This window comes from Micrasema longulum, unplaced genomic scaffold, assembly GCF_059751315.1.
Source record: "Micrasema longulum isolate JH-2025_06_02 unplaced genomic scaffold, ASM5975131v1 h1tg000437l, whole genome shotgun sequence".
NCBI classification, from domain to species: Eukaryota; Metazoa; Arthropoda; class Insecta; order Trichoptera; family Brachycentridae; genus Micrasema; species Micrasema longulum.
The window spans coordinates 146,753-174,499 of record NW_028277637.1 but is presented as its reverse complement, the minus strand read 5'-3'; the positions used below and the strand labels follow the sequence as shown (position 1 = coordinate 174,499).

The 27,747-nt window shown below is 32.5% G+C and overlaps 3 protein-coding genes and 1 long non-coding RNA gene across 6 annotated transcripts; 2 read left to right on the top strand and 2 right to left on the bottom strand.

The window, feature by feature from the left end:
* The first annotated feature begins 1,615 nt into the window (after positions 1 to 1,615).
* On the top strand, positions 1,616 to 5,955 carry LOC148281560 (uncharacterized). Its single transcript, XR_015822329.1, has 4 exons — positions 1,616 to 1,906; positions 1,981 to 2,569; positions 3,574 to 3,724; positions 5,771 to 5,955. It is a non-coding gene; the product is annotated as an uncharacterized LOC148281560 (long non-coding RNA).
* A 2-nt stretch (positions 5,956 to 5,957) lies between these two features.
* WDR79 (Telomerase Cajal body protein 1 homolog) lies at positions 5,958 to 11,270 on the bottom strand. Its single transcript, XM_088226543.1, has 5 exons — positions 10,608 to 11,270; positions 10,021 to 10,209; positions 9,285 to 9,454; positions 6,628 to 6,902; positions 5,958 to 6,470 (listed from the first exon to the last, which is right to left on the bottom strand). The coding sequence occupies exons 1-5, from the start codon at positions 11,111 to 11,113 to the stop codon at positions 6,156 to 6,158; spliced, it is 1,455 nt and encodes a 484-aa protein (XP_088082669.1). The 5' UTR covers positions 11,114 to 11,270; the 3' UTR covers positions 5,958 to 6,155.
* Positions 11,271 to 15,840: 4,570 nt separating this feature from the next.
* lin-52 (DREAM core complex component lin-52) lies at positions 15,841 to 17,354 on the top strand. The gene is made up of 4 exons (XM_088226541.1): positions 15,841 to 15,950; positions 16,124 to 16,225; positions 16,488 to 16,586; positions 16,733 to 17,354. The coding sequence occupies exons 1-4, from the start codon at positions 15,917 to 15,919 to the stop codon at positions 16,870 to 16,872; spliced, it is 375 nt and encodes a 124-aa protein (XP_088082667.1). The 5' UTR covers positions 15,841 to 15,916; the 3' UTR covers positions 16,873 to 17,354.
* LOC148281557 (putative cytochrome P450 301a1, mitochondrial) lies at positions 15,941 to 27,529 on the bottom strand. 3 transcript variants are annotated; one of them, XM_088226538.1, is made up of 10 exons: positions 27,043 to 27,529; positions 25,807 to 26,044; positions 24,439 to 24,632; positions 24,143 to 24,338; positions 23,680 to 23,801; positions 21,780 to 21,886; positions 21,515 to 21,681; positions 21,150 to 21,215; positions 20,551 to 20,764; positions 15,941 to 17,659 (listed from the first exon to the last, which is right to left on the bottom strand). In XM_088226538.1, exons 1-10 carry the CDS (start codon positions 27,422 to 27,424, stop codon positions 17,549 to 17,551), a joined length of 1,797 nt encoding a protein of 598 aa, XP_088082664.1. In that variant the 5' UTR covers positions 27,425 to 27,529; the 3' UTR covers positions 15,941 to 17,548. The 3 variants fall into 3 exon arrangements, with proteins under 3 accessions (XP_088082664.1, XP_088082665.1, XP_088082663.1); XM_088226539.1 differs by having other exon boundaries at positions 27,061 to 27,528; XM_088226537.1 differs by having other exon boundaries at positions 27,016 to 27,527.
* Positions 27,530 to 27,747: the final 218 nt, after the last annotated feature.

Sequence of the window (27,747 nt, the reverse complement as noted above, 5' to 3'; positions counted from 1 at the left end):
TGTTTTATAGTATTTGGAAATACAGATTGTTAAAGGTGTTATCGAGATATGTATTTTTTTAATTCCTTTTTGTTTATATTATAAAAATCTCAGGTAGTACCTACTTAGATAAAAAAAATATTAAAGAACAAAAAAAACAAATGCTACCAATATTTTTCTTAAAAAACGAATAAACACACAACAGGCATATAATAATAAAAAATGTTTATTTTTCACGTTTTTTTTACTTCAAATTTTAATTCAAATTAAACTCACTATTCCATAAAATATTTTTTCTGTCAAAATTAATACCTATGTAGTAAAGATCTCTATTCAGAAATGAAATATTTATTTAAAATGATATTTTCACACTTTAATATTCCATAGTCCCTGGACTGGTACGTGAAGTGTAAGACTGATCATTGATCATCTTACCATCGTGCAACAAAAATTATCAAGATTCGCTGCGATTGGTGTACCAATGCAGTGCCCTATGCACCATTAGGTGCGGAAAGGTAATAATGATGAGTAAATAACTTTTATTCAAAATTTTACGATCTCGTCAATATCTCGATGACACTTTGGCTGGTTTTTATGGAATAATTATTAAGTCTAGATTTTTTACAGTATTTTATAGATCTTCAAATTATAAGAGACCGACCTCGGATAAAATTTGTATTTTAAATAAATAAGTTGTAAAAAAACATGTTTGATGTGTAATGTAATCAATATGATATTACGCATAAGAAATAATATGTTAAATAAAAAAATAAATGTTAAATAATCATGATTTTTCTCTTATTTTCCCCAAAAATTAATGGTCTAATCTGTTTTTTTAAATTAATATATGTGCTTTCATTTTCTTATTTATACATTTGAATGATACTAACATCATCTGGGGGGTAATTTATGCTCTGCCGTAATCAAATTAATTCGTAAAAAAAACAGTTATACCGATGTATATACTTTAAGGTTATACCTGGATACATAAATATTTCGTCATGGAGATATACGCTTAAAAAACTTTTTTTTTTAAACCGCGCCAACCTCAACAACTAACACCACATCATTGCCATAGATATAAAATCTGGATAAATATTCGGTATTTATAGTTTGTTATGGCAACATTATTTTTTTTTTTAAAGAACTGGCAACAACTCCATATTTTGAATTATCAGTGACAGGTGACAGATGTAACAAAGTCTAATCTTTACAAGTGATTTATTACTTATTATTAAAAGGATAAACTATAACTAATCCCAAAATGTCATTAGATGATATTAATACAGTGTTAGAAGACTCAGACGAAGTATTTGCTATGAAAATATGCAGAACCTGTATGGCAGAACTTAAAAATGAAGCAGTACATCTAAATAAAAAATATTTGTTTCCATTTGAAGCCAGAGAATCAATCGAATTTGACATTAAAACCATGCTAATGTTGTTAACACCTCTGAAGGTAAGGGCTTCAATAACGTTGCATGTTTTTGTTACTTTACGATAGTTATTTATTATTACAACAACTAACACCACATCATTGCCATAGATATAAAATCTGGATAAATATTCGGTATTTATAGTTTGTTATGGCAACATTATTTTTTTTTTTAAAGAACTGGCAACAACTCCATATTTTGAATTATCAGTGACAGGTGACAGATGTAACAAAGTCTAATCTTTACAAGTGATTTATTACTTATTATTAAAAGGATAAACTATAACTAATCCCAAAATGTCATTAGATGATATTAATACAGTGTTAGAAGACTCAGACGAAGTATTTGCTATGAAAATATGCAGAACCTGTATGGCAGAACTTAAAAATGAAGCAGTACATCTAAATAAAAAATATTTGTTTCCATTTGAAGCCAGAGAATCAATCGAATTTGACATTAAAACCATGCTAATGTTGTTAACACCTCTGAAGGTAAGGGCTTCAATAACGTTGCATGTTTTTGTTACTTTACGATAGTTATTTATTTATTAATTCTTCTTTTTTAGTTCACACAAAACGATTATTACCCCGAAGAGATTTGTAATGATTGTGTTCAAAAACTTGTTGACAGTTTTTCATTCAGATTATTGTGTATAAAATCTGATTCGTATTTTAGAAATACCAATGCAATCCTTTCATTAAGTTTCAATGAAGTGGATTTGCTAGAAAATAATACAGTAACCTCAAATGATTCTGTAATATGTGAATTTCTCAATATTGCATCTCAAATTAACGACGATGATGATGATGATAATGTATTTACCAAAGATATTAAAATAAAGGATTCTTATGATAAATTCAAAGAAAAGACTAATTTATTAGAGAAACACCAAAGTGCTGTCGATTGTACCGTTTGCAAAGAATTGCAGTTAGATACTTGTACATGTTTACATCTCAATGAAAATATGACAACTTTAGAGGTTACCGATAGTTATTCAATGGAGGATACTAAAAGAATTAAACGTAAATATGCTTGTCATATCTGCGGTAAATTATTTGCAATACATAATGGACTTCTAGAAAAACATATGGCTAGACATACTGATAAGAAATCTTTTCAATGTGAAACCTGCGATAAATCATTTTTCACAAAATGTAAGTTCCTTTTTTTAGAATAATAATTAATGTATGCAGTTAAAATCTAATTTCCAGATTGATGAAAGCCAGACAGTTCTGATTGTGAAATAAAGCCAGAGCCCTGGATGAGTGTTTTGACTCTATGGCTGCTCTCGGGTAAAAGTCCCGAATAAGGAAATCGAGTGGAGATGAGTCCGCCTCGTTGTGTAGTGGTTGACCTGCCATTCTTGAAGTCCCGGGTTTGATTACTGACAGTGTGGATGTGAAATATTTATTTTAAGTGTTTAAACTACAGTATTTCATTGTTCCTGGAAAGTAGAACTGATCATCAACAGGCCAGGGGTGCTATTCTAAATCTTCTCGCGGGGTTAGAGAGTGGTTCAATTGAACCACTCTCCACAATTGTGGATTTGTACATTTTACATGTGACTGCACTTTGCTTCATATATGGCACACTAATGATTAAACGTCAAATTATGACAAATAAACTATTTTACAATTGACATAGAACCATACTTCGACATTATAAAACTGTTCAATAAGCGGGAAAAACTGATATGGATAGGTCAATTCAACCTAATGATGTTATAGGTAATTCTTAAGGTCTCAAATCATCATGTTTGGTTTCACATGTTCATATTTATTTGACTTTCAATCATCAGTGTGGCCATATAAGAAGCAAAGTGTAGTCACATGCAAAAAATACAAATATACCCCCGTGAAAAGATTCAGAATGGCACCCTAGGAGGACCAATTACAATGGTGAATGAAACAGAACACCCTGGCTTGAGGAAAATCAATTAAAAAAAATATTTTAACATCTTTTGTAAAGGTTGTCTGAGTCTTTGGTTTAGTTTTGTCTGGTAGTTTATTGTATAATTTCAGTCCCTGGTTTATTAGTCTCGACTGTCCCTGTCTCGTTTAAGAATGTTGTGTATAATATTGTTGTTATTCTCATATGTTTTGTGTTCTGACCAGTTATGAATTATGTGATTTCATTAGTAATTTTCATACTTTTACAGGCGACTTGAGGAAACATAAAATCCTACATAGTGCTAAGAGCTTTATTTGTCATTCCTGTGGTGCTGCTTTTTTCAGAAAGGATTCACTGAAAGCACATATGAATTCTCATCTCGGAATCAAAAAAAAAGCTTGTCCGCACTGCGATAAATTGTAAATATACCTTATTGATTGAATTGGCATTCACTTTGTAACGCTTCTTAATGCAAGCATTTTTATTTATTTTATAGAAACATATAAACAACAATGATTTTAAAGATAAGGTTGAAAGGACAGACCAGCGAAGTTTCTAAATAATAATCATACATATTGAATTATGGTACATTCTTATGTTTATCTGTGCGTATAATGTCTCAGGGTGTGTTTGCACATACAGTAAAACCCCCTTTTATGTTTTTCGGGGGAGCAAGAAAAAAATTGTAAAACTGAGGAAAACGCTAAAGTGAGGAAATGAAAAATGTATGGAAAAAATAGAAATAACATTAAAAAAAAAATATTTGGTACACTATAGTGTACATATACTTCCAGAAAAATTGTGAAAACGGTGATAAGTGGAAGTTGACAATTTTTTTTTTTACCTATTTTCAATGATTTCACCAAAAATATTTTTATATATTTTTTCAAACGATATTATGTAATCTGTTTTTTATTTGATTTAAAAACAGCATATTCAAAATTATTTTGTGTGTAAAAAAAAACGAAAATAGAAATTTGAATTTGCATAAGATAACACAAAATATTTTTTCCCCTAAATGTTGGGAAATTTTATTTATACGGTATCACTTTTTTTTCTATTGAATCACTAAAAACAACGGTCATATAGTTCGCGGCTTTTTAAATCTCTTGCCATCTTTTTTATAACTTTAAATATTTCTATTGTTATGTTTTAAACATCGCAATTTAATGATATCAAAACTTTATTGTTTCTAAATGTTTGTCAACTGTGTATCATGATTTGTACAATTCAATATGACGTTTTTGTTCAAATGAAAACTCAGACTAACCCTAAAGGTAAATAGGAACTAGGAACACTTAAACAAAAAGGTCAATTACACTGCAACCGCTTTGAATTTAGGTTAAGACAATAATTTATCCTTTATTAGTTGTTTCCCTGTTCTTATTCTTCATTCGCGTGGCACACGCGGTGGGGCGCGGGCTGCGGCATCATTATTACAACATAATTTTGGCTTTTTTGACACATCAAATGAATTCCGATTTTTTTTTTTAGCGTAAAACCGGAATTATGAAAAATGTAAAAAACGTTAATTGGGAGGAATATTTGTATGAAAATGTACAAAGAAAAATGGGTCCTGAACATTTCGGTATAAAACGCGGGAAAACGTAAAATCGAGGAACGTAAAAACGATGTTTTACTGTATTTATATGAAAATAGGTATTCGGATGCATCATTAAAAGGCGAGTAGGGGTGTGTTGCAGCCAGATTGAATGAGTCGTAATTTCTTTTTAAATTTTCACACATTGCATTTGGACGGAAAATTTCTTCATGGAGTTAATTATTTGGGAAGTTGAATGCACATCTTGTGCGGTTTATGATATGTATATGTATAAGTTTTTTTTAAAAGATAAATATGTACTTGAGTTCTTATTATTTACTCAAATATTTAAATTTTCAGACTATTTCCTAAAAGTCGTAAATAACTTGTGTTGCAAAAATGGAAATCGAGTTGTGGTAGTGAGATTTAAACTTCGGACCTTTGGTCCGTGAATCCACAATACTACTACAGGACCACAACCTGGTTATACATGTATGTTTTATGTATGCATGTAGAAGTGTACACATGTGTGCGTTCTGTATTTTTATTTATTATAAATAATCACTTTTCTTTCGTTTATTTTTATTTTTTTGGCACATTTAATGTTTACATCTTTTACTAAATTGTATATGAAAACTTAATGGATCTTTTAATGTTTGAAAATCTTTACTTTTTATTAAGTGTGTATGTTTTCTAAATAAAAAAAACACTTCATGATAAAACTATTTTAAAATAAAATCTTTGTTAGTGCTACACATTTATTATTCAAAGAACACTATAGTTTTGGGAGAACACTCCTCGGAGAGGATTAAATATTAAGTGAACTGAAAGTTCTCAGTAACATAAGTTATTTGATATTTTCTGAAAATTGAACGAAAGATAATCAAGTGACTCTGTTAATATATTTTTGTATTATTTTTTCTAGATTTCTCAAGGCCTATAATCTCACTGCTCACATAAGAATACATTCAGAGGAATCACCATTTAAATGTACATTATGCACAAAAAAGTTTAAACAGAAATCCGGTCTTACACGACACATTAAAATTCACAAGAAAAAATGATTGACAACAAAAACTATATGGGGATTCTAATAAAATAAAATAAAAATATTTGTGTATTGTATTTATTTAAAACTACCTATTTAAGGTATCACAGCAGGTACTTGAGAAAATAAAATGGTCTGACCACACATTATTTTATAATGCAAGTCAGAAAATAATCCTAGAATCTCATGCACAGGAGCACAAAATGCCAACCATTTACAATATGTATTACACTATAGTAATAAAAATAGAAAAATGAATTTTTTAGTCCATATTTTCTTTATCAATTTTTGATTTACCAGTCCACCAAAATTGTAAACTATTCTCAATATCTTTACTGTGAGAGGATATAACTCTTTCATAACTTATTTTGGTTTTAGCTGTACACATACTATTGTTCTCAATCAAACATTTCTCGGCATCAAAATCGCTGCCTTCGATATTTTCTTTTTTAATGACATCTTCTTCATCTGAATCTACAAGATCGCTATAGATGTGATGCTGTCCAGAACTGGTGGCAAGAATTGGTCGATAAGGATGAATTGAAACTCCATTGCAACAGTCAGAGTGTAATTGATACTGAAATATAAAAAAAAATGTATTGATAAAGATAATCTACAATTTTCAAGTCCTGAACAAGACTAATGATATAAATAACTATGTTATTTTGAGCATTATAATACTTTCTAATTTTTAATTATATATAATTTGAAATTCAGGTCAGAGATATTTTTACCATGGTTTCTTTATATGTGCTCTCTGTTTCGTCTGTAGAGACTTCTTTAGATAAATCCCAAGTGCTAATGACACCAAATGTTCCACCAGTCACCAAATGTCTTCCACATCGAGATACATCGAAATATATTCTTTGATTTGTGTTTGCTGCTCGTTTTAACACTTTTAATGGTGTTTTATAATATCGAATATCCCAAATTAGTAAACTAGAATCTTTCCTTGCTCCAGAAATAAGCTTTGTACCATCAGGAAGGAATTGCAAATGCGTTACTCCACCTATGACATGTATACATAATATCAATTATTGTAAAAAACATGACTAAAATAAAATTTCCCTTCATCATCATCATTATTCCCTTTCCGCACCTAATGGTTCAAAGGGCACTGCATTGGTATACCAATCGCAGCGTATCGTGATCATTTTTGCTACATGAAGGTAAGATGATCAGTCTCACGCTTCAGGTACCAGTCCAGGGACTATGAAATATTCTAGTGTAAAAACACCCTTTTAAATAAATATTTCATACCAACCATGTCAGGATTCAACTCAAAACCTCTTGCATGGTAGGCAAACGCGCTGACCATTACACTACGAGGCCGACAAAATCTTTCCCTTACTGTCCCAAAAACATAATTATTTATAGTTGAAGCCAAAAGTGATAATATTTTTTATCTAATTCCTAAAAACATTCAAAATAACATGAGCTCGTGCTCAAACCGCAAAAGAACCGTCCTTGAGGAAAGTCAGTAGCTACTACCCGGCGTCTGGGAGAAGTACTAGAAACTTTTCTGTTTGCGCGTGAAATTGTCTCTTTCGCTCCTGAATATACCGCTATTATTGAGAGTGAGACGTAAAGAGTGTGTGAAACAATTATATATTAAGAGTACTCTTTTACTACGTACTCCGCAACATTTGACTAAACTTTCTATGGTGATTTATCTCCAATTTTTGATAAAATGCTTTTTCTGTTCCCAATAAGCTAATTATTTAATGACAAAATATTTTAACAGATTTATAAATGTATAATGGAGAAATACCAAAAATCTTAACCCATAATTTATTATATTTATGGACATATTCAAGTTGTTAGATGCAATGTGTACTAACTACACATCACCGGGAAGGGAGAGATAAGAGATGGAGGCTAAGTTTACATAATTCAATGGAAAGATAAATAATATAGTATATTATATAACATATTAAATTACATCTTTAAAGACTGATTAAGAAATAAATTATCAATGCTGATTATGAATATTATGAGCATTATTTAAATTGTAGTCATCTCAGAATAATAACGCTCTACGGCTTATAGAGCCAGAGCCGCCCATATGGATTAAAACCATTCTAGGATTATCAATCTAGAAAGTTAGGTACAGTTTTCAGCAAAACAATGGGCCCTAGGTACTCAGGTCGAAAATTGCAAGCACAGCGACGAAACCGTCTGTTACACGTCTGTACCAAACCAAGAGTTTGCAATGCTTTTATTCTATGTAATAGAGCAAAATGGCATCTACATAAGTGGGTCGCGCATTATTACTCGGAGAATATAGTAAAACTCCAACTATCTGGATTAATGACTGCCAGACGTTATCAAAGAAAAACTTAATTAAACATGACCAGCAAACTTAATTGCTTTAATGAAGGCACGCGCCGGCCGCCAGCGCCCTTTTTTATTTGTTATTATAACATCTTCCTGATATTTGGTAATCCGGATGACTGGAGTTCGGATAAACAGAGTTCTACTGTACATTTCCTGAATTAATTCAATAGAATGAAATATTAAAAACTAACAAAATGTGGCTACTTGTCTTATTTTATTTTTTTATTTATTTAAATTTTTTTGTTTTTTTACAATATACATAAGAGGTAAAACAGAGTATACAAAAATAAATTGTAAGAAAAACATATGGAGTCACAGCTGGCAAAAACCCAGCCAAAAGTGTGACAAATGCTTCAGTAAGCTTGTATCTGTATGACTATAGAAAAAAAAAAAAAAATAATGTGGACGTTTTTTTCATTTCTTTCTGTGATTGTATGTTTTTATATATGAATCCAGTATCCCACAAATAATATTTTTTTACTCTCCTATAAAATTAATTATTTGTTTTTGCCATGCACCCTTCAATTGGGATCATTACCAACTTTGATACGAATAGATTTTTTTTTTAATATATATATTATTTTAAAAAATTATTTAAATTTAAAAAATAAATTTAGATATTATTTTAATAAAACGTCACCATCCTTGAAGCAATAAACGAGTTAATGGCTATCCAAAATGATACATTGATCTTTTTATTTTTGAAAAAATTTAATTTAATGTGGACGTTTTTTTCATTTCTTTTTGTGATTGTATGTTTTTATATATGAATCCAGTATCCCACAAATAATATTTTTTTACTCTCCTATAAAATTAATTATTTGTTTTTGCCATGTACCCTTCAATTGGGATCATTACCAAATTTGATACAAATAGATTTTTTTTTTAAATATATAGGTATAATATTTTTTTAAATTATTTAAATTTAAAAAATAAATTTAGACATTATTTCAATAAAACGTCACCATCCTTGAAGCAATAAACGAGTTAATGGCTATCCAAAATGATACATTGATCTTTTTATTTTTGAAAAATGAATAATATATCTCTTTACCTGAATGATAACGCAACTTTCCAACGCTCTTAGTCTTCCCTTCGTAAATATCATAGAGACTTGTCACGGTGTTCCAGGAACCGACAGCAATTAAACTTTCAGAGACGGGTGAAACCGCTAAACTAGATGCTGAACTATTGATAGGCTGGTTGACAAACTCTCTGCCTGGCCTACAAAATAAATAAAAAAACACAACTCTTGATGAAAGTCATACTAATTCAAACGGTTGTTAATAATTATTGATTATTTCTTTCATCTTAAAAAAGACCTAAAAATGTAACTGAAATTATGTAGGTGTTATTCATATTACAGCAAAAGTATTTAAACCCCAAACATCTATTGGTGCAATCCTTTTGCCAGAATGTGTATAAGATCCACGTATTCGGTTAAAAATATATTAAAACTTTGGCCAAAATTGAGGATTTAAGCCTTTGTCCTAAACACAGTCGATATTACATGTTTTTTTTCTTTCTTTCTATAGTTAGCATCTTATAATATGAATGACTTGTAGCAATTTTATTGACAAATATACATACATATTATATAAAAAGATTTTAGAAGAAAAGATCTATAAAAAAATTTTGTTAAATTTTTTCAATACATACTCAAGTGTTCACATTTTTTATAAATTGCTTTTTAATGATTAAAAAATATACATATTGGGTAATACCGAACTTATCAGAATTTTATTATGTGCGTGGAATTTTCTAGAATGAATTAGTGATTTGCTTTTTACCTGTCAGTATCAAATGTCTTAAGAGATTTTTTATATCCAGCGTGAATTTGTGTCCCATTAACAGAGAAAATGGTAGATAATGCTGCCTCCACTTCATCCACTGCATTGTATCCCCGATACGAACATCTCAGAGCTCCATCAAATGCATCCCACAACTGAACAGGAGAATGTTGTCTCGTTGTCAACCAACTAAAATAAAAAGATGTTAACTTAATAATTATTTCAACTGATGTTAGTAAATATTAGAGATGACACGAATAGTGATTTGGCCGAATACACAATATTCGGCCTCGCTCTCGGCCAAAGCGCCGAATATTCGGCGGCCGAATTTTCAGGAAAAAACGCGAGATTAGTGGAATAAAAAAAAATCAACATGGGCCAAACGGGGCAAGGACGCCAGTTAAGAGTTAAGCATAGGTCCAGGGTAGCAATGAAATGAAACTTGTGGGAGTATTAAAAGGAAACCCGGTAACGAAATTTGCGTTAAAGTTACAATCTCTTAGAATGAAATGCAAATGAAATTTTCTTCAAGGGAATACAGTATGTTGTTAAAATATTTATTTACACAAAAATTTTAAGAGCATTACCAACAACTCTCAGGAACAGAACTATTCATACCAGGATACCAGCAGTAATCATAGATCAAACCACTTTCTGGTATCTTTATCACAGAATCTAAGACATCTATTGGCCTACTCCCACTAACTTCGCTTCCTTCATATAAGTCGCGAGGTAACTCAAGTAAATGTACACCACCATTGTTTATCACAGCCAAGCAGCAAGTTCCGTCCGGTGACCATTTACATCCTCTTAAATAAGTTTGTTTGTCGGCACTCTCTGGTGATGGATACCAGGATGCACTGCAAAGCTCAACAAGACACATATTTTCAAATATATTGGAGTACTTAGAGTCAGCACATTCATTAGAAACTAATATTGGATCTAAATCACTTGCTGGGGGCGCGATATTCGATTCAATATTTCTGTAGAGATGAGAATTCTGTTGAACACATAAATTTACAACGTTATGGTGAGTCGAATTTTGTACTACTTCAGCCTCAGGAGAAGCCAAATCCACGGCAAGATCATCCATGTTTATAAGTCAAAAAAATCCTTTTGTATCTTGTAAAATTAACTGAACCAAAATCCATACAATAACTATTTCAAAACGTGTTTTGACATTTGACAAACTTTGGCAGTTCGGCACTTGACAGAAATATAAACCAGAGACATAAGATATAAACCGTCACAGACGAAAACATAAAACATTTCGCCTCGTAGTGCTGCCGATGCTGATATCTAGGGGAACCCGGGCGGAACGGGGTAGCTAAGCTTGATACGAGCTAAACATACCTGTTTAAAATATTCAGGAATTAAAATCTTTTGTCCCCGTAAAATAAGCAAGTATTTTCGTTTTAGATTATAAAATCAACCTTGTTGGTATTGGGAAAAAACGCGGTGATATTTTAGAATATTTCAATATGAATTAAAATATAACTTTCCAATACGTTCTATTGTTTTCTCTAATCTGGGGTTTCTCAGCAATAATGCATTTAAATATAACTTATTAGTTCATGCCAGCCAATTCTCAAAAGAACCCCATTTTTAATTACCTCCTTTACAAATAAATACATTAAAATAAATCCCTATTAGCCAGAGCCGTTACTAGGTATTTACAAATATTTCGTCCATTGTTAGTGTCAATTACGACCTCGGGTTAAACTCAAATGACCGAGTGGCGAATTACCCGGAATTCCAAAACCCTTTCTATTGAAAATGATATCTTTGACAATAAATATTGACCCATGTTTTCTGCTGGGGAAAACATAAACTTTTTTTAATAATAATTCGCAAACCGATGGCCATTAAAATAATATTTCTATTTTAAAAAATTATAACGAAGTAAAACGCATAATTAATTCCTCAGTAATATATACAAACCTTTCTTCTTCAAATCTCATACATCTTCATTCGTACGCGCGCCGATTATTCCAACTTGCCGCATATTAACTTAAAACTCTAATTAACTTTTGCGCCATCATTTTCAAATCCGCACCCGTGGTACATAAGGCACTGCACCAGTGCGTCAATCGCAACGTATCAGCGATTATTTTATAATATGTGGGAAGGTGTTTTACATCCACCTTGCCAGGAATCGAACCTAGGACCTCAAGTATGGTAGGCGAACGCGCCAACCACTACACTAGGAGGCAAATCATTTCCATTTTTTAAAAATAATGATTCCTTTCTAATCTTCATAAATATAAATTAGTTTAATGATTTAATAGTCTATGTTTAGTGCATGTTTATTTTTAATTAATAAGTTTAAACGTATCTAATTTTATATACATTCTAATCTTAGTTAATTATTGTTTAGTTTTATAAGAAATAATATGCAGAACATAATATTTTAGTTTTAAATATGATGAGATGTTATGAATAAGTGTGGAAAAGAGACAATGAGTTTTAAGCAATAAGTGAGAGGGAGAAGGAGAGAGCTCCTAATTTGGGCGTTATAAAACACCCCAAAAGAGTCGGAAAAGAGTCGGAAAATAGCCAGGAAGGAGAGTCGACCAAGAGTCGGTCGACAGTCAGGAGAGTGAGTTGGGTCGACGCGATCGTACCGTCGATCGCGGAGACGATACAATGTCGAAAGTCGTGGAAGTTGAAGTGAAGTGAGTGTACGGGTAGCCAGTGCTACGTAGCAAATCTCGTGGAATCCGACTACTCCACGAGGGTCATCGGAGGCCGCTTTCCATCCGCGAAGGTCCCTCCACATCCAGGACATCCATCGTCCTCCAAAGGAATGCCAGTTTCCTGCACCGCCAGCGCGTGTGCCCAGCCCACGGCCGGCCAGTCTTCCAGCTGGCTGTCGCCGTCACCATCACCACGGGACCGAATCCCGAGAGCCGCCCATGGCTCTATCCATGACAAATCTCCACCCAGGACATCGCCCAGCATGTGTTCGTCCAAACACAGCATCCGGACTACCATCCGTCATCTCTCCACATAAGTGAAACCACCGATAATATTGTGATAGAGTTAAGATATTAGTAAAGAGTGACATATACGAACTGCATTAGTTAAGGACCTAGATCTATAAGTATTTTTCTTTCTCTCATGTTTGTAACTAGTTCTAAGATTATTTCCATGTTCTAGCTTAATAAACATAGGTACATAAAACATTCAAGCTTTTTAAATTATTTTCCAATTTACTCGTTTTCAGAATAGATTTAAGTTTTCTTTATTTTCTTTTGGGCTTTAAATTCATTTAGTTTTAATTAGGATTATATTATCGTGATGGGGAATAAAAAGAAGAACACATGGCGAAGTAACTTTTAACACCACATATCCAAAAAAGGCACCAGGAAGACGCGATCTTCCAAATTCATCTCAAGTTTTCGTTCGGCGGATGTTCTCGCTTTCTCTCAGTTAGCGGAGAGACGGACAGCTTCCGTCTATTCATACGTGCGAACGCGGAACTTGATTTTTCACAGCCTCCGAGATGATCAAATCTCATCTTAATCTTTCTCTCATCGCCACTCCCTATCAAAATCAAAAACCTTCCCCATAAAAACTATTTTTTTTTTATTCCTATTTTACTCCCCCGTGATAATCTTTACCTTGGTGTAACAGAGCAAATATTCGAACTTTCGAGCTTTTTCTCCAACATTCGGTGAATTTCAAACTAAGCTCACTCCAACACTGACAGCAACTGAAGTTCATGCGTCTCCTCCCCTTCCCCGTTTCGCCCCGGTACCCCGTTCCACCCTGGGTTCCCCTATTTATAAACTACTACTATAGAGGTGTATACACATGAACACGATTTCAAATAGTCACCTAATTAATACGACAAAACTCCTACAAAAAACTAAATCTTCCATGATTATTAAAAATTTATTGTTCAACTGCTTAAATTTGCAATTATATTGATAAGTGTGAAGATATGACTATTCATCCGCTTACTAGCATATAAACAGTAGGGTGACCGGGTCAACAGTGAACCACCCTTTTTTCTGTATCACACTGTGTCTGCAGTAAAAATCGCAGTTACCTCAATTTTTTATTAAAATGCTGAGTGTTTACTGAAGTTGCTTTTTGCATTATACTTACTTCAATACTTTAGAGGATTAAAATGTTATGTACTATTTTTCTAAAAAAGGTCTTTTGGTTCACTGTGTACTGGTATGGTACACAGTGAACCAAGCCCATGGTGAACAGTGAACCATATCGGCCAACAACTTAATCATAGTATGTAATTCATAGAAAATGATGAGCATTGATACTTTGAAATAATATAAAACATATGAAAAACATCATTTAATTTTATTCAATTAGACAAATAGCAAAGTTTATAAAACATAAAAGAAATTGTATTAAAAAAACACTTAAGCACTCGGGTATTGACTTTTACTATAAAACAGGAAAAAATTTCAGTTTAAATCCCACCTTTTTCTAAAACTAGTTTTAGGAATATAAAATTCAGTATTAATCAGCTATAAATATTTACGCCATAAAAAAACATAGTACACAGTGAACCTGTTCACTGTGTACCATTATGTTCCGGTTCACTGTGTACCATGGTGTCATATTGTTTTCACAGAGACACAAAAAAAAATAAAAGCCGTAATTAACATTTTAAAGGCCCTCATCCATAGCCAAATAATGATTTAGCATAATTGGGTTGAAATAAAATATCTAACATATCCACTGCGGGAAAAATAATCCAAAAATACTTACGTGAATAAAAGTTGGCGACAGATGAATTTTAATAACTCGCAGGTGACACAATCATTCGACAACACTGACAAGAGCAGACTGATTTAAAACTTTTTTGTGCTTGATGTGGTGTAAAGTACAAATTTTCAGCTACAATATATGAATAGTTTAGTCTGTAGGTAAAGTGGTTCACTGTGTACCACTGATTGACTGTTAACCCGGTCACCCTAAATAAAAACAGACAACAGAAACTGATTTAGACAGGCGCCGTGGCGCAGTGGGTTAGACGGCCAACTGTAAAACTGGCGTCGTGGGTTCGATTCCCGCCAGTTGCAAGAAAGAAAATCCAAGAAACATTTTTTCTCAATTGGTCTGGGTGTTGTGGTGTATTTTTCATTACCTCCTTCCAAATCCCCTCTATCCCACCTGCTCACAAGCCTCAAAATAGAGGCTAAAGCTAGGGTTTCCTAGGACAGCGGTGCCCGTATCTTAACGGCCGTAGTGAACGGTGATGCGGTGGACAGCTGTCGTAGTGGTGACTAGAGAGTGGTTTTATTTTTTAACGGTGTTATCAACACCTTTTTTATAGGAAACCACTCTCTAGTCACCGTTACGACGGCTGTCAACCGCATTAATGTTCACTACGGCCGTTAAAATACGGGCACCGCTGTCCTAGGAAACCCGAGCTTAAGTGGGATTTCTGAGAAGAAAGGTGGCGCCGTTCTTTTACAAGTTGCGGCTTTAGCGGGTTATTCCTTTAAAAAAAAACGTTGTTTCTAAAACCAATGATAATTATGATGCAATTGGCGTCTCTATATTCTCACTCTCTCTAAATTTACTCACCGTTTATAAATCTAAAATTAATATACTAAAGATGAAAGGTTTATATATTGTAGTGAAAGGGGAAATATCATTATAATTTTTCTTTTTCGAATTATGAAAAGAATCAATGTGTAAAATGAAATTAAACTGCATTTTGCGTATCATTGCAGAGTTCTACACACTACGGTATTGATTATATGCGTATAATGAAATTATGATGATAATGGCAAACATATTACAAATTCGTTTATTTCTTGTTCTTTGACACTGAAGAGTTCGCAGGTACCTACTTACTTAAAATATCATATTGCAACACATTTGCTGCTCACTTCATTGTAATTGATAAAAATATAAAATGGCTGAGAATCAACCCGCCATCATTCAAGAAGGTAAATTTTTGTTATCACTTTTTGGATAAAATTTCATTATCTCGACTTATTTGAATTGTCGGCACTTTTATTGCCACCGATATTACTGTATTTGTTTGTTCTTTATAATTAAATATACGTTGCATCTTAAATTTTCAATTCTCTAATTTGAGGCGAACTCTTTTTTAATACAGGGCAGGCAACTGTAGACGATATACCTTTGATTTCCTTGGAGGAGAGCTTGCTAAGTTTAGAAAAACTTGATCGAGAATCTCCAGAACTATGGCCCGAACAAAGTAAGATTTTTCAGTTTTATCAATCTCTTTCTAAAATAATACGCTATGATTTCATTTTATGTAAAATATTTTGACATTAGAATTTCGTTTCTTCACGTTGTCAGTTTGTGTCATTATTGATATCTCCCGTTGTTTTGTGTTTAACCGTAAATCTTTTTAAATATTTGCAAATATTCAGCAGTTATTTCCATTATGAGTTGCGACAAGAATAATAATCAATCCGACGACAGTAATGACGAATGTTCTGTGGATCCTTTTCCAGTTCCAGGGCTGTCTGAATATGTAGATCTTCAGTCACCTAACCAATCTCCCCCTCTATGGAGTCGTAGACCGACTAACGAAGATATCAACCTAATGCATCGTAAGTTCATTTTAGACTTTAGAAAATATACGTATTTGAAAGAATAATAATTTCACTCAAACTATCGCATTAATGAATATGGCCATGAAACTTAACCCTAATTGGATTTCAAACATGCCCCAAAATAATCTTCTTGTCGTTTCCAGAACTCGGTTCTTTGTCTACCAGCAATCTGATTCTGGAAGTGAAGAAACTTCATGACTTGGCGTACCGGCTGGGTGTAGAGGAGGCCAAGGAAATGACCCGAGGAAAATATCTAAATGTATTTTCAAGACATCATCGATAGCATTATGCCAAGCATTATTAGCGTAAGCATAGTTTAAATTATAATTAAGTCAGTGGTTGAAATCAAACTAAATTATTATATTTGAAATACTTATCCTGTATCTTTTCTCTTCTGAGTATCACCTATTCAATAAAATTAAAAATTATTTATCGCTAGAAATAAAGTATCTCATGTTTTCAAAAAATGTACTCATGAATATAAAATATATATATATTGGTATGTGTACTGATAATTCTCTACTATTTCCCCTACCACCCAAGCCATTGTTTCTCAGTAAATGTTTTTTGTGATCATTTCTAGAGGTAGAATTCTTGAAACACAAAAAAAATGGCATGTTAATCTTGTTTTGTCAAAAAAATGTGTCAGATAATTAATATACATGTATGATCAAATCAATGCATTATAGATATTTTGTTTTACATTACGCTGTAAACTTTTGAATGGGAATAATAAGTCAAATTGAATTAAAAAGCCATTAAAAATATTTAAAGGGGTTTTTTATTTAAATGAAATATATACTAACACATGTACCATTAACTAATAATAATCCCTGAAGTACGAAGAAATAATTATATTTCTGAATGAACATTTCAATACTTAAAATTCTTTCAATTCTAAAAACATTTTTGGCTCATCCTTATGATGGCTACACCTAATAAAGAATGTATTTATATTTTTAATCTCTCTTAATAAATCTGAAACGCAGCGGATGATCCGGCATAGTTATCAGTTTGGCAACTGGTGTAATATCTCCATAATTGTATTCGACTTTGTATTGCTGGAATATCTAGAACAGAATAAATTAAATTGGTATTTTTTTCAGTATATAAGTAGTACAACTGGGGGAATCTTGGTTTGGTGGGAATTTAACTAGGTGCATGAAACTGTAAATGTGGAAATTTTCTTTTTTTTTTTACGTATATACTTTTTACACTGAGGATACGTTTCACACAGTACCGTGTAAAAAAAAAAAGTCTACTTAAAAAAGAACTATGCTTAGGGTTCCTTGTATGAAAATTAATTTGGATTTTTTAAAAAATAAATTATTGTTTACTATTGATTGTACAGTATTTGAAAAATATACATATATATCATGACATCAAAATACTTTGAAAAATCATAAGAAAGATTATTCACTATCATAATAATAATTATTATATGGCCTATAATAGGCCAAGTAAGTAAAAAAGCGATGTAGAGCATTCCAATAGCGAATAGTATAATTATATTATTATTATGCATTGTTTTAGACTTCTACGCCGTACAGGTTGGGTGTGGAATAACATTCCTCTCTCTCATTTTATTACTATGGATGCTTTATTCTAAACTAAAATATGTGAAAAATAGTCATATTAAAACTTTATTTTATGACTGTGCACCTATAACTATAAGATCATTAAAATTTAGAAAAGTTTAAGAATCTATTTATGTACATATTTGTGACTGAAGTCTGAAGAAAAACTATCTAAAACACTACACGTCACAATGAAAGCATCCACCCCTTTCCCGAAACTGTTCATGAAGACTTGAGTCTTTCTTCAGTTTCGCATATCAATATCAATTCTTTTTTTTTAAACTAATTAAGCGAAAATTTAATATTTCTTTACAATCAAACTGCGAAAAGAACAAAACAAATAAACTTTAAAAACTTTCATTGTACCCCTCACTGCAGTATTGTCAGTTTGTGATCAATCAAATACACATGGTCAGCACAATACACGTCACAATAAATTATTCATTATCATTCCATGTCCGCTCACTAGTTGGAGCATATGGTATCCACAAAAAACCTCCATGCATCTCTGCCAACTCCTTTGCATCCTCTCAAGTCAGGTTCCTGTCCCGAAGTTCTGTCATAAACTGCCGATGAAAAATCAGCAGTGGACGTCGAGAACCCGATGCCTTGTAAAGTAGGCAAGCGTGGTAAGGCTCTCAGGAGGCATTCTGCAGTATATGGCGTAGCCAACCATATCGTCTCCGCTTGACAACAGCTGTCACCGGAGTTTGCTGCGTCCGTTCTCTTATTACTTTATTCCTCACAAAGTCAAACCACCGCACACCCAAGATTCTTCTGAGACACGTTCTATTCTCAAAACTCAGAATTTTGCTGTTTTGGGCCCTAGTGGGTTGCCACTATTTGCATCTGTAGAGGAGAATAGGTGTTATGCAGGCGTTATATAGGCGACATTTGGTTTTCACTAAGTAAATATCCGATCTCCAGACAGCCTTCATACTGTTGAATGTGGCACCTGCTACTCCTAACTGCGCTCCCAGTTATTTTTGAACGCTGCCATTTTCTGTAACATATACTTTCAGGTATTTGAAACTCTCGACCCTTTCGATGAGTTGGTTTGACAGTCAGGAGAGAGTATAATAAATTACTATAACAGTGCTAATACATCGAGAACAGTGTTGCTTAAAGTGATCATACCTTTATTCATACATACATAATATACAATACTTATTCAAATGTTCGGCAAAAGTGTAAAAAATACTTCAAAAATTGTGAGCGGGCTTGTTGCGGCCTCTATTATATAAATTTTATTCTAAAGTTGCGTCTTAAAATGAACACGAAGCCCGTGTAAAAAAAGGCATCATCCCTTGACGCACATGTGCATCTTATCTACCAGGATTGACCGAAAAGATATGACCCTCGGACATCAATGGTCGCTTTCATCTTGTGAGCAATAAATATAATATGTGAAAACAGTGCTTTATTTATTACTTGTTTATTTTTTACTTTTTTGCTTAATTTAAATCATTAGGTTTCTAGAATGTCATTCTTCAATGCGCTTTGTAGGTTCACCTACTTAATTACTTTAATTTAACAAACGTCTTTCAAGACGTTCGTTAAATTAAATGTCATTAACCATCAAATTATTTCAAACTTAAAATTCATAAATAGGGTTTAGAATTCCAACTGTCTATGTGCTCTGTAGCTGCAGGATATGTATATACCCAGCTCTTATTTGTACTATTTCAAAAATATATACATACATGAAAACCAAAATTCAATTTTTAATTAATGTAAATGGGGGCTTTGTTTCATACCATCCATGTGTTCTGTAGCTGCAAGCCATGCTGTAATCTAGCTCCTATCTGTTATTAAATTAAATTATAATTGGAAACGAGGAACTAGAATCCCAACTGTCCATGCGCTTTGAAGCTTCAGGACGTGTTGGGATGATTTTCTTGAGGTGATTTTCACAAAAATGGTGTAAATAAATTATCCACAATAATAATAATAATTAATGAAAGTTAAAAAAATGTTTTAAGTTTAATTTTTGTATCGTATTATCACAAAACCGCGTAAAATGAGGGTCTTGTGTATATTTATGCTGATTATATTAGCGGGTGGGAGTCAGTGCTTCACAAGCTGCTGATGTCACTGTAACTTGTGAAGATGTATTGTGACAAATCCCTGTTATTTCAATTTCTGCCTTCCATGTCCCGGTCTTAGAAGAAATTGAGTACTCTTTAAGGGACGAGTGTATGCTTTACATATATTCCAAGATGTCACTCCCTTCTCCTCCGAGCGAATCCTTATAAAAACCAGGTTAGTAAGTGGAAGGCGGGTGCTCTCACATCCTTAGGTTCAATCACTTGTCTTTTTTCTTATAAGGCTTAAGGCTTCTCATTAGCGAGAGGTGTGTTGATAACAATAATAATAAATGTAACCTTAGCAGTTAATGTGGAAAGCATGATCTCAGCCAGACCTTGCCCTATACACTTTCTAGAACCATAACCAAATGGAAGTGTGGCCAACGGATGTGTCTCTGCAATATCTGGCTTCAGCCATCGCTCTGGATAAAAACGTTTGGAATCATCAAAATTTTCTTCTTTCAATCCCGATACTTGCATCGCCATCACTACAGTTGTTCCACGTGGTACCCTTGGGAAAAATTTAATAAAATTTAAGATGTTTTTCAACCAAAGTAGGTATATGCATATTTTCCATATTTTCATATTGTCTTAATTTTCCAACATAATTACAACTTGACTCTATTTTTTTCTACTAGTTAATTACAACACCTGGTCTTCAATTAAAAAAAAAATATTTACTCTAATCTCACCAGGAATTAAACCTGCAGTGTGATTTTGTATGCTCTCATGGGAGTAGAGAAAGCATTGCTAGCACATAATTACATATTTTTACATTTATCAATAAGAGGGATAGTGTACCTTCAATTTGCTACAACATATAATACAAATAATTATTAAGAATATGGATTCGATTCGCCTTTTGCGTATTGTATAAATTATTGATTACTTCTTACTTGTAATTGTCTACTGTGATGTTATTTGGCAAGACTCTCGTCAATACAGGAAACGGAGGAACTAATCTAAAATGCAAAATAAATTAGTTTTTTTCTTCCATCATTATTTTTCACACTCTTCTTTTTGACATATTATTATTATGTACTCTAACAGCACGCTGATGTGTGTACATCTTATGCACTGTTTTAAATATATAAAAAACGTATTATTAAAAAAACTATTCAGATTTAAAGCAACAGAAAACATACATTTTCAGTTGTCACTTTGTTTTTGAACACATTAACTGAACGTGCACAAAATGATTTTCCGGAAAAGTTATTCCATAGTTCCATCAAGTAATTATTTAGGTTACATAATTTATTACCTGAGACTCTCTTTAATGCACGCCTTTAAATATGGCAAATTATTCATCTCATTGTAGATGAGACCACCTCCAACTGGTGTATTTTCCTTCAGTTCTTCATACAGCCTTTTTTGCGCTCGTTGGCTTCTTGCCAAATGGTAAAGGATAAAGCTCATCGCACTTGTCGACTAAAAAGTATTTGTTTTTATTGATCAGTACAACAGTGAAAAAACTAGGGAAAAATTATCGCGTATATTTTCATTTACAGTAATTTTTAACTTCTCACAGAATTAACGCCGACAATCAGCATGTCCATGAAAGATACAAGAATATCTTCAGACTTCATTTTCTCACTGAGTAAGAGAGCCTTAATCAAAGCTCTTGGTTCAGTATCTAGATATAGAAAATAGAAAAATATTATTACCACGCTCCAATGCAACTGTATTATCAATATCTATATAGTGGTAAGCATCAATATGGACAGTTAAATGGCTAAATGACTGGTTTGTTATAAAGTTAATTTTGCAGGATAATTCGTGTAAAACTATAAAGGGCTATGTAGGGAAAATATCAAAAACGGATTTTGATGTATATCTTAAACACAATTTGTTAAAATAAGTCCAATTTTGTGTGATATAAATCCGTTTATTTTATGAACGTCGGACCAAAGGATTTTTGATGGAAACACTAAAATTTGCATCCAATATCCATGGGTGTTGGCTCATATGACGTGGCTTAAAATTCTGAGAAAAGTGGTATGTATAATTTAAAAATGTTTGCAGACTGGGTGGATTTCTTCCCTAGGGAATTATTTAGATCTAAATTTTTTGCAATAGAGAGGGAAAATATTTTTGAGAAGGGAATATGGAGGTCTAAGCATTTACAGAGCTTATGACCTGTCATTAGATGGTTTAAGTGGCTACTTTACACACTTTGTAACATTCACCATTCTGCCTATGTTTAAACATCTATATTTCCTCAACTCTTCTATCTGTTAACTTTTGTGAAGTAAAAGAGCTAAAACCTTTAGCATGTGGGTGAGATTCATCCGGTTAAACTAATTCACCTACTAGGCAATGCCTGAAAACAATTATTTTATTTTGTTTATTTCGTTTTTTATATAACGGGGAGCATATTGCTTTAAGTCAATTTCTTCCTACCGACCTAAACCGTTCAGATTGAGAAAATAAGAAGTATATGGAGATATTCTAGGTAAATTAATACAAAATCTTGATTTAAATGTAAATAAAGAAGGCGACTCTGACATTAGTGGGTAAATTATTCCACAATTGTGATACTACTGTGAAAGAGGAACTAAAAAGAAATAGAACAGTGAATGTCTATTAAAAGGGTTCTCTCATTACTAGAATGAAGAGATATCCCATGTTGTGATAGAGGTTGGAAGAGATCTCTCCGATTAACAGGCAAAGTGGGATTATTCAAAACATTGTGAAGAAGTGATAGAATGTAAATGTTTCTTATTCTGTTATGTGGTCAAATTTGCGAAGATTAAAGATATAACGTATACAGACATTCTGCAATCGTTCCAACTTATCAAGCAGTTCAGAATCCGGGTAACATACATCTGCATAATCGAGGAGTGGGATAAGTAGGCTCTGAATTAATGTTTGCTTAACAAGCAAGATATTTTGCAATCTAAGTTGGTACAAACTGCTATAAAGTTTACAACTAACTTCATTGGCCTGATCGTGCCACTCTATTTAGGGTTAGCATTGCTTATACACAATAATACCCAAGTTTTTGACTGAAGTCATGAATGGAATTTTTGCACCAATTTATTTTGAGAGGAGGGAGTGTGGCAACATTCACTGTTGAATACAGTTTTTTTGTTACCAACAAGTACAATTTAGGTTTTTGTTGGATTTATGAGAGGTCTATAAAGAGATATGTTCGAGTGCATGTGACATTACTTTGTGTGCTTCATCACTGCCATCAGGTTCAAAATTAATATGTATATTGTTATTGCAAATCATCAGCATATAAATGGTACTAACGGAGGAGGTTTTGGGTTATTGGATTGATAAAAGGGGAAAATGAAAGTGAAGAAAGTTGCATAATAACCCTTGTGGCATAATAACTCAATTTTGCCTGTAGTGGTGCATCAGTACTTAGCCTTTGTACCATCAATATAAAGTCTTTGTATTCATATAATATGTAATACTCACCAGCGACTTTAATTGTTTTCTCTACAAGCCTTATATCTTGATTGCTATAAATCAATGTTTTATCTTGATGTTTTCTATTTTGTAGCTCTATTTCTGTTTGTCTTATGTATTGACCAATAACACTGAAAGGAAAGAAAAAAGCAGTATTGTTATTTTTTCCATCTTGCATTTTACATATCCATATGGCATACTAAAAATACCTGCATGCTTTGCTATCATTCAAATGTAATGATTAAAAACATTTATTTTATTATAATTTATAGTACTAATACGTACAAGAAATAAATTCACAAAAAAATCATACACAAAACAAAATTGCACTATAATATTAGTTATTATTTCAAAATGCCATTAATTTGTTACATGTTACTGTCTATGTTCAAAATATCTAAGGAGTGTAGGTTTTTTATGTTATTAGGTCTTTATTTGCCTACCTAGGTAAGTACACCTAAAATATTTTTACCTATCTAGTGCATTACAATTGTCAATAAGTTTCTTGAATCCCGGAGTCTCAATAACTTTCCAAACCTGAAGTCCCGATTCACAAGAGGCTAAAGCTTGTGTAGCCTTCATCAGAGCTTCTTCAAGCCACAGTGCATCTCCTTGAGGACTTTCATACCCTTCTATAAGGCCCATACGCTCGCTAAATAAAATATGACCTGAAAACAAAAATTACAGTTTTAATCATTTTTTGTTCACACATAGGTATTGTTAATATATTGAGCTCAATAAGAAATATGTGTCAAACCAAGTTCTTACCCATGCACTCGAGACTCCATTTGAAAAGTCTTTTTTCAAATCCAATTTCAATCTCCTCCTGTCGGTTTAAAAGATTGGATATAGAAAAAATAAGTTCTTCAGAGCATTCATCTACCTGGTCTTTCACCGTGGCAAAGGAGTTCTTTAGAGAATTTTCTACTAAAGAGCGCTGTTCGTTCCATTCATTATTTTGCCTAAAAAAACTAATTATGCCGATTTAATATTTTGTCACAGCTTAAAATACATAAAACATATATTTTCTAGCACTTGCCCACATAAACAGGAAAATCAAAGCATTTCAACATATTGTATAACCTATTTAGCATATCCACAACTAGTAAGTGCTAAAGTGGTTTACTCATATTTTTCGATTATATTTTAGGACAGGCATTCATTTGCTTATTTACGACCGCTGATATTCCAATGTATTTTTTAAAAAATCTTACACCCGCTAATGTTTTAACCCCGGCGTAATTTGATACATTATAAAAATTACTACAAAAACGGCCAGAAAACCAATAAGCCTCCTTTATTCTCTGAAATTTCATGGTGATGGAATAAGAAAAAGAGAAATTATCACTGTTATTCTGCACTCGGCATTCTCCGAGAAGCAGAATATGTATAAAATAATTCTGTGGCTTAGATCTAAAAGAACCAATGTCTTAAATCGCAATATCGCGGGAAAGTACTATTTCAACAATGTTATGAGCATATCCAAATGTTTGTAGACATGCTATTTTTCCTCCCTAGGATGTTGTTTAGATCTAAATTTGTTGCAACAGAGATGGAAAACATTTTGAGAACGGAATATGGAAGTCTAGGCATTTACAGGGCTTATGACCTGTCATTGGCTGGTTTAAGTGACCAGTTTGCACACTGTAACATTCACCATTCTGCCTATGTTTAAACATCCACATTTCCTCAACTCTTCCGTCATTTGACTTTCGTAAAGTAAAGGAGCTGAAACCTTTATTATGTGGGTGAGATTTATCCGGCTCCAAATCAAGTATTTCGTATTAAATTATATATGTGTCCGAGCAGATGAGCGGATGAACACAACTTCTTGTGTGTGTTATCACACACACAACTTATTAAAAATCAAACAATGAAAAATCCTGAACGAGTGTTTTTGATACGACGACTTCTCTCAGGTAGAAAAACCTAAAAATCTTGCAAGATACAATTGAGTGGAGATATGTCCGCCTTGTAGTGTAGTGGTTGGCGCGTTCACCTAGCATATTTAAGGTCCCGGGCTCAATTCCTGGCAAGATTTATACACTGCATTTGGTGTGCCAATGGGATTCCGGGTGCAGATAAAGGGCATGATGATAGTTGAATTGTAAGTAATTTGTATTTGAATTTTCTTACATTGTTTGCAATCCGGGAAACTCAAATTTCTTTTGTTTCGCTCTATAATATTCCAAGGAATCAAACGCTGACCTCACTGGCTGAGGCCCTTCTTGGTGGAACACGCTTTGCATGTGGTCTGGTCGACTAAGCAATACAATATCTCCACCAAAGGGTCCCACAACCCGAACCACCGGACCATACTCGTCAAACAAAAAGGATAATAATTTAATGCGCTCATTCAGTTTAAAATAGGAACCTGGAAACAATCACACACTTTGAATTTTATCGACATATTTTAGCAAAGATTAAGTGTGTACAACTTAAACAAGAAAATATGGAAGTTTAAGCATCTTATAACATGTGTAGTCTATCACTGGCTGTTTTTTTATTTTTATTAAACATGTACATTTTCAATTCTATATGAACAGCTCACTGGAAGCAACAAGTGTTAAGGCATTGATTTACAATACATTTTTATTTTATAGACCTAGTTCTAATAATAAATATAGATTAATCTATTATTTTAAATAATACAACTTTGTATATGCCAACACTAATACAAACAAAAAATCAAATACCTTTTTTCTTAAAAGAAATAAAAATAAGCCTATTATTGTTTTGGTTACTAAATAAATTCATGTTTTTATTGTGGTCTAAGAATGTAGCTCCTATGTAAAAGTATAATCAATAAAAATAAAAAAATAAAGTGATCACTTGGACACTATATGTAACATCTACCATTCTGCCCGTGTTTAAGCATCAATAGTTCTTCAATACTTATTTTGTTATTGTTTAGGAAAAACCTAAATTATGTTAACTTTCAGTTGCAGACAGATTTTGGCAAATTCTATTCTACTGGTATATCATACTTTTTATATTTTTATTGTTATAAACGGTACAGGCACTATAGGAAATAATAAAATAAAATTGCCTACACTAGGTAGGTATGTAGTACCTACATTTTTTAATGACGTTATAATAATCAACTATGAAAATATTTAACATAAGTACATGTTTCAACTGCAAAAAACAGTGACTTGTTTTTGCAGTACAATTTTTCTTTGAAATACGAAAATTCTTCCTATAACCTTGTGCTTGTTATTCAAAATTCAAGCTGGCCACTACAAAGATGCAGACTGCTGACTATAAAATTATCAATTTACTAGAGGCATTTGCAAAAATTTAATATAAATTAATTTTATCGTATTAATTTTTGTTAATATGTACCAGAACTTAAAATATTAATCATAATACTTCTTGTGATCTGCGTACCAGCTGCCGGGATATACCTCCATAAGTTGGCAATATATCTTGTTGTTGGAGGTCCAGGAATATCATCAAAAGAAAGTGCCATACTTTTCAAATCATTCAAACCCTTTGCCTCAAGAGATTTGGACATGGTTTTTGAACCACCATCAAACAGTGGTAATATACCCATGGATTTTTCTACTTCAATGAATTTATTGGGTGTAATTGGATTTTCTCTTTCTGTTTTTTTGTCAATATGTATGTAGTTAGGAGGCACATTAAGAGTTTCTTCAATTTGAGGATTGACACCTGATGCATAAGGTTGGAAGTGATAAATTTTTCGCAACTTACACCCACTTCTAGTAAAAGTACTTTTTAATAAAAGCATGTTCAGATATTTGTATTAAAAAATATTATATGGATGTATTACTTTTCTCTGCTACTAATACTTTAAGACGTCTTACCACCAAATCTTTAAAAGTACTTCATATATTTTCATTCTTATTTTGAATATTTTGTCAGCCTAAAATATTTAAACATGCTCCAAATTTTTTTCATCTAATTCAAAGCTACAATTCTTTATTTAATTTCATTTTTAACTTGATCAGTTAAGATAAATTATTGAAAATGTAAAATAGTGCCAAATAATCAACAAAATACAATGTTATTTTATACTTTTTGTATGTTTTATCCTAATTTTAAAAATTTATC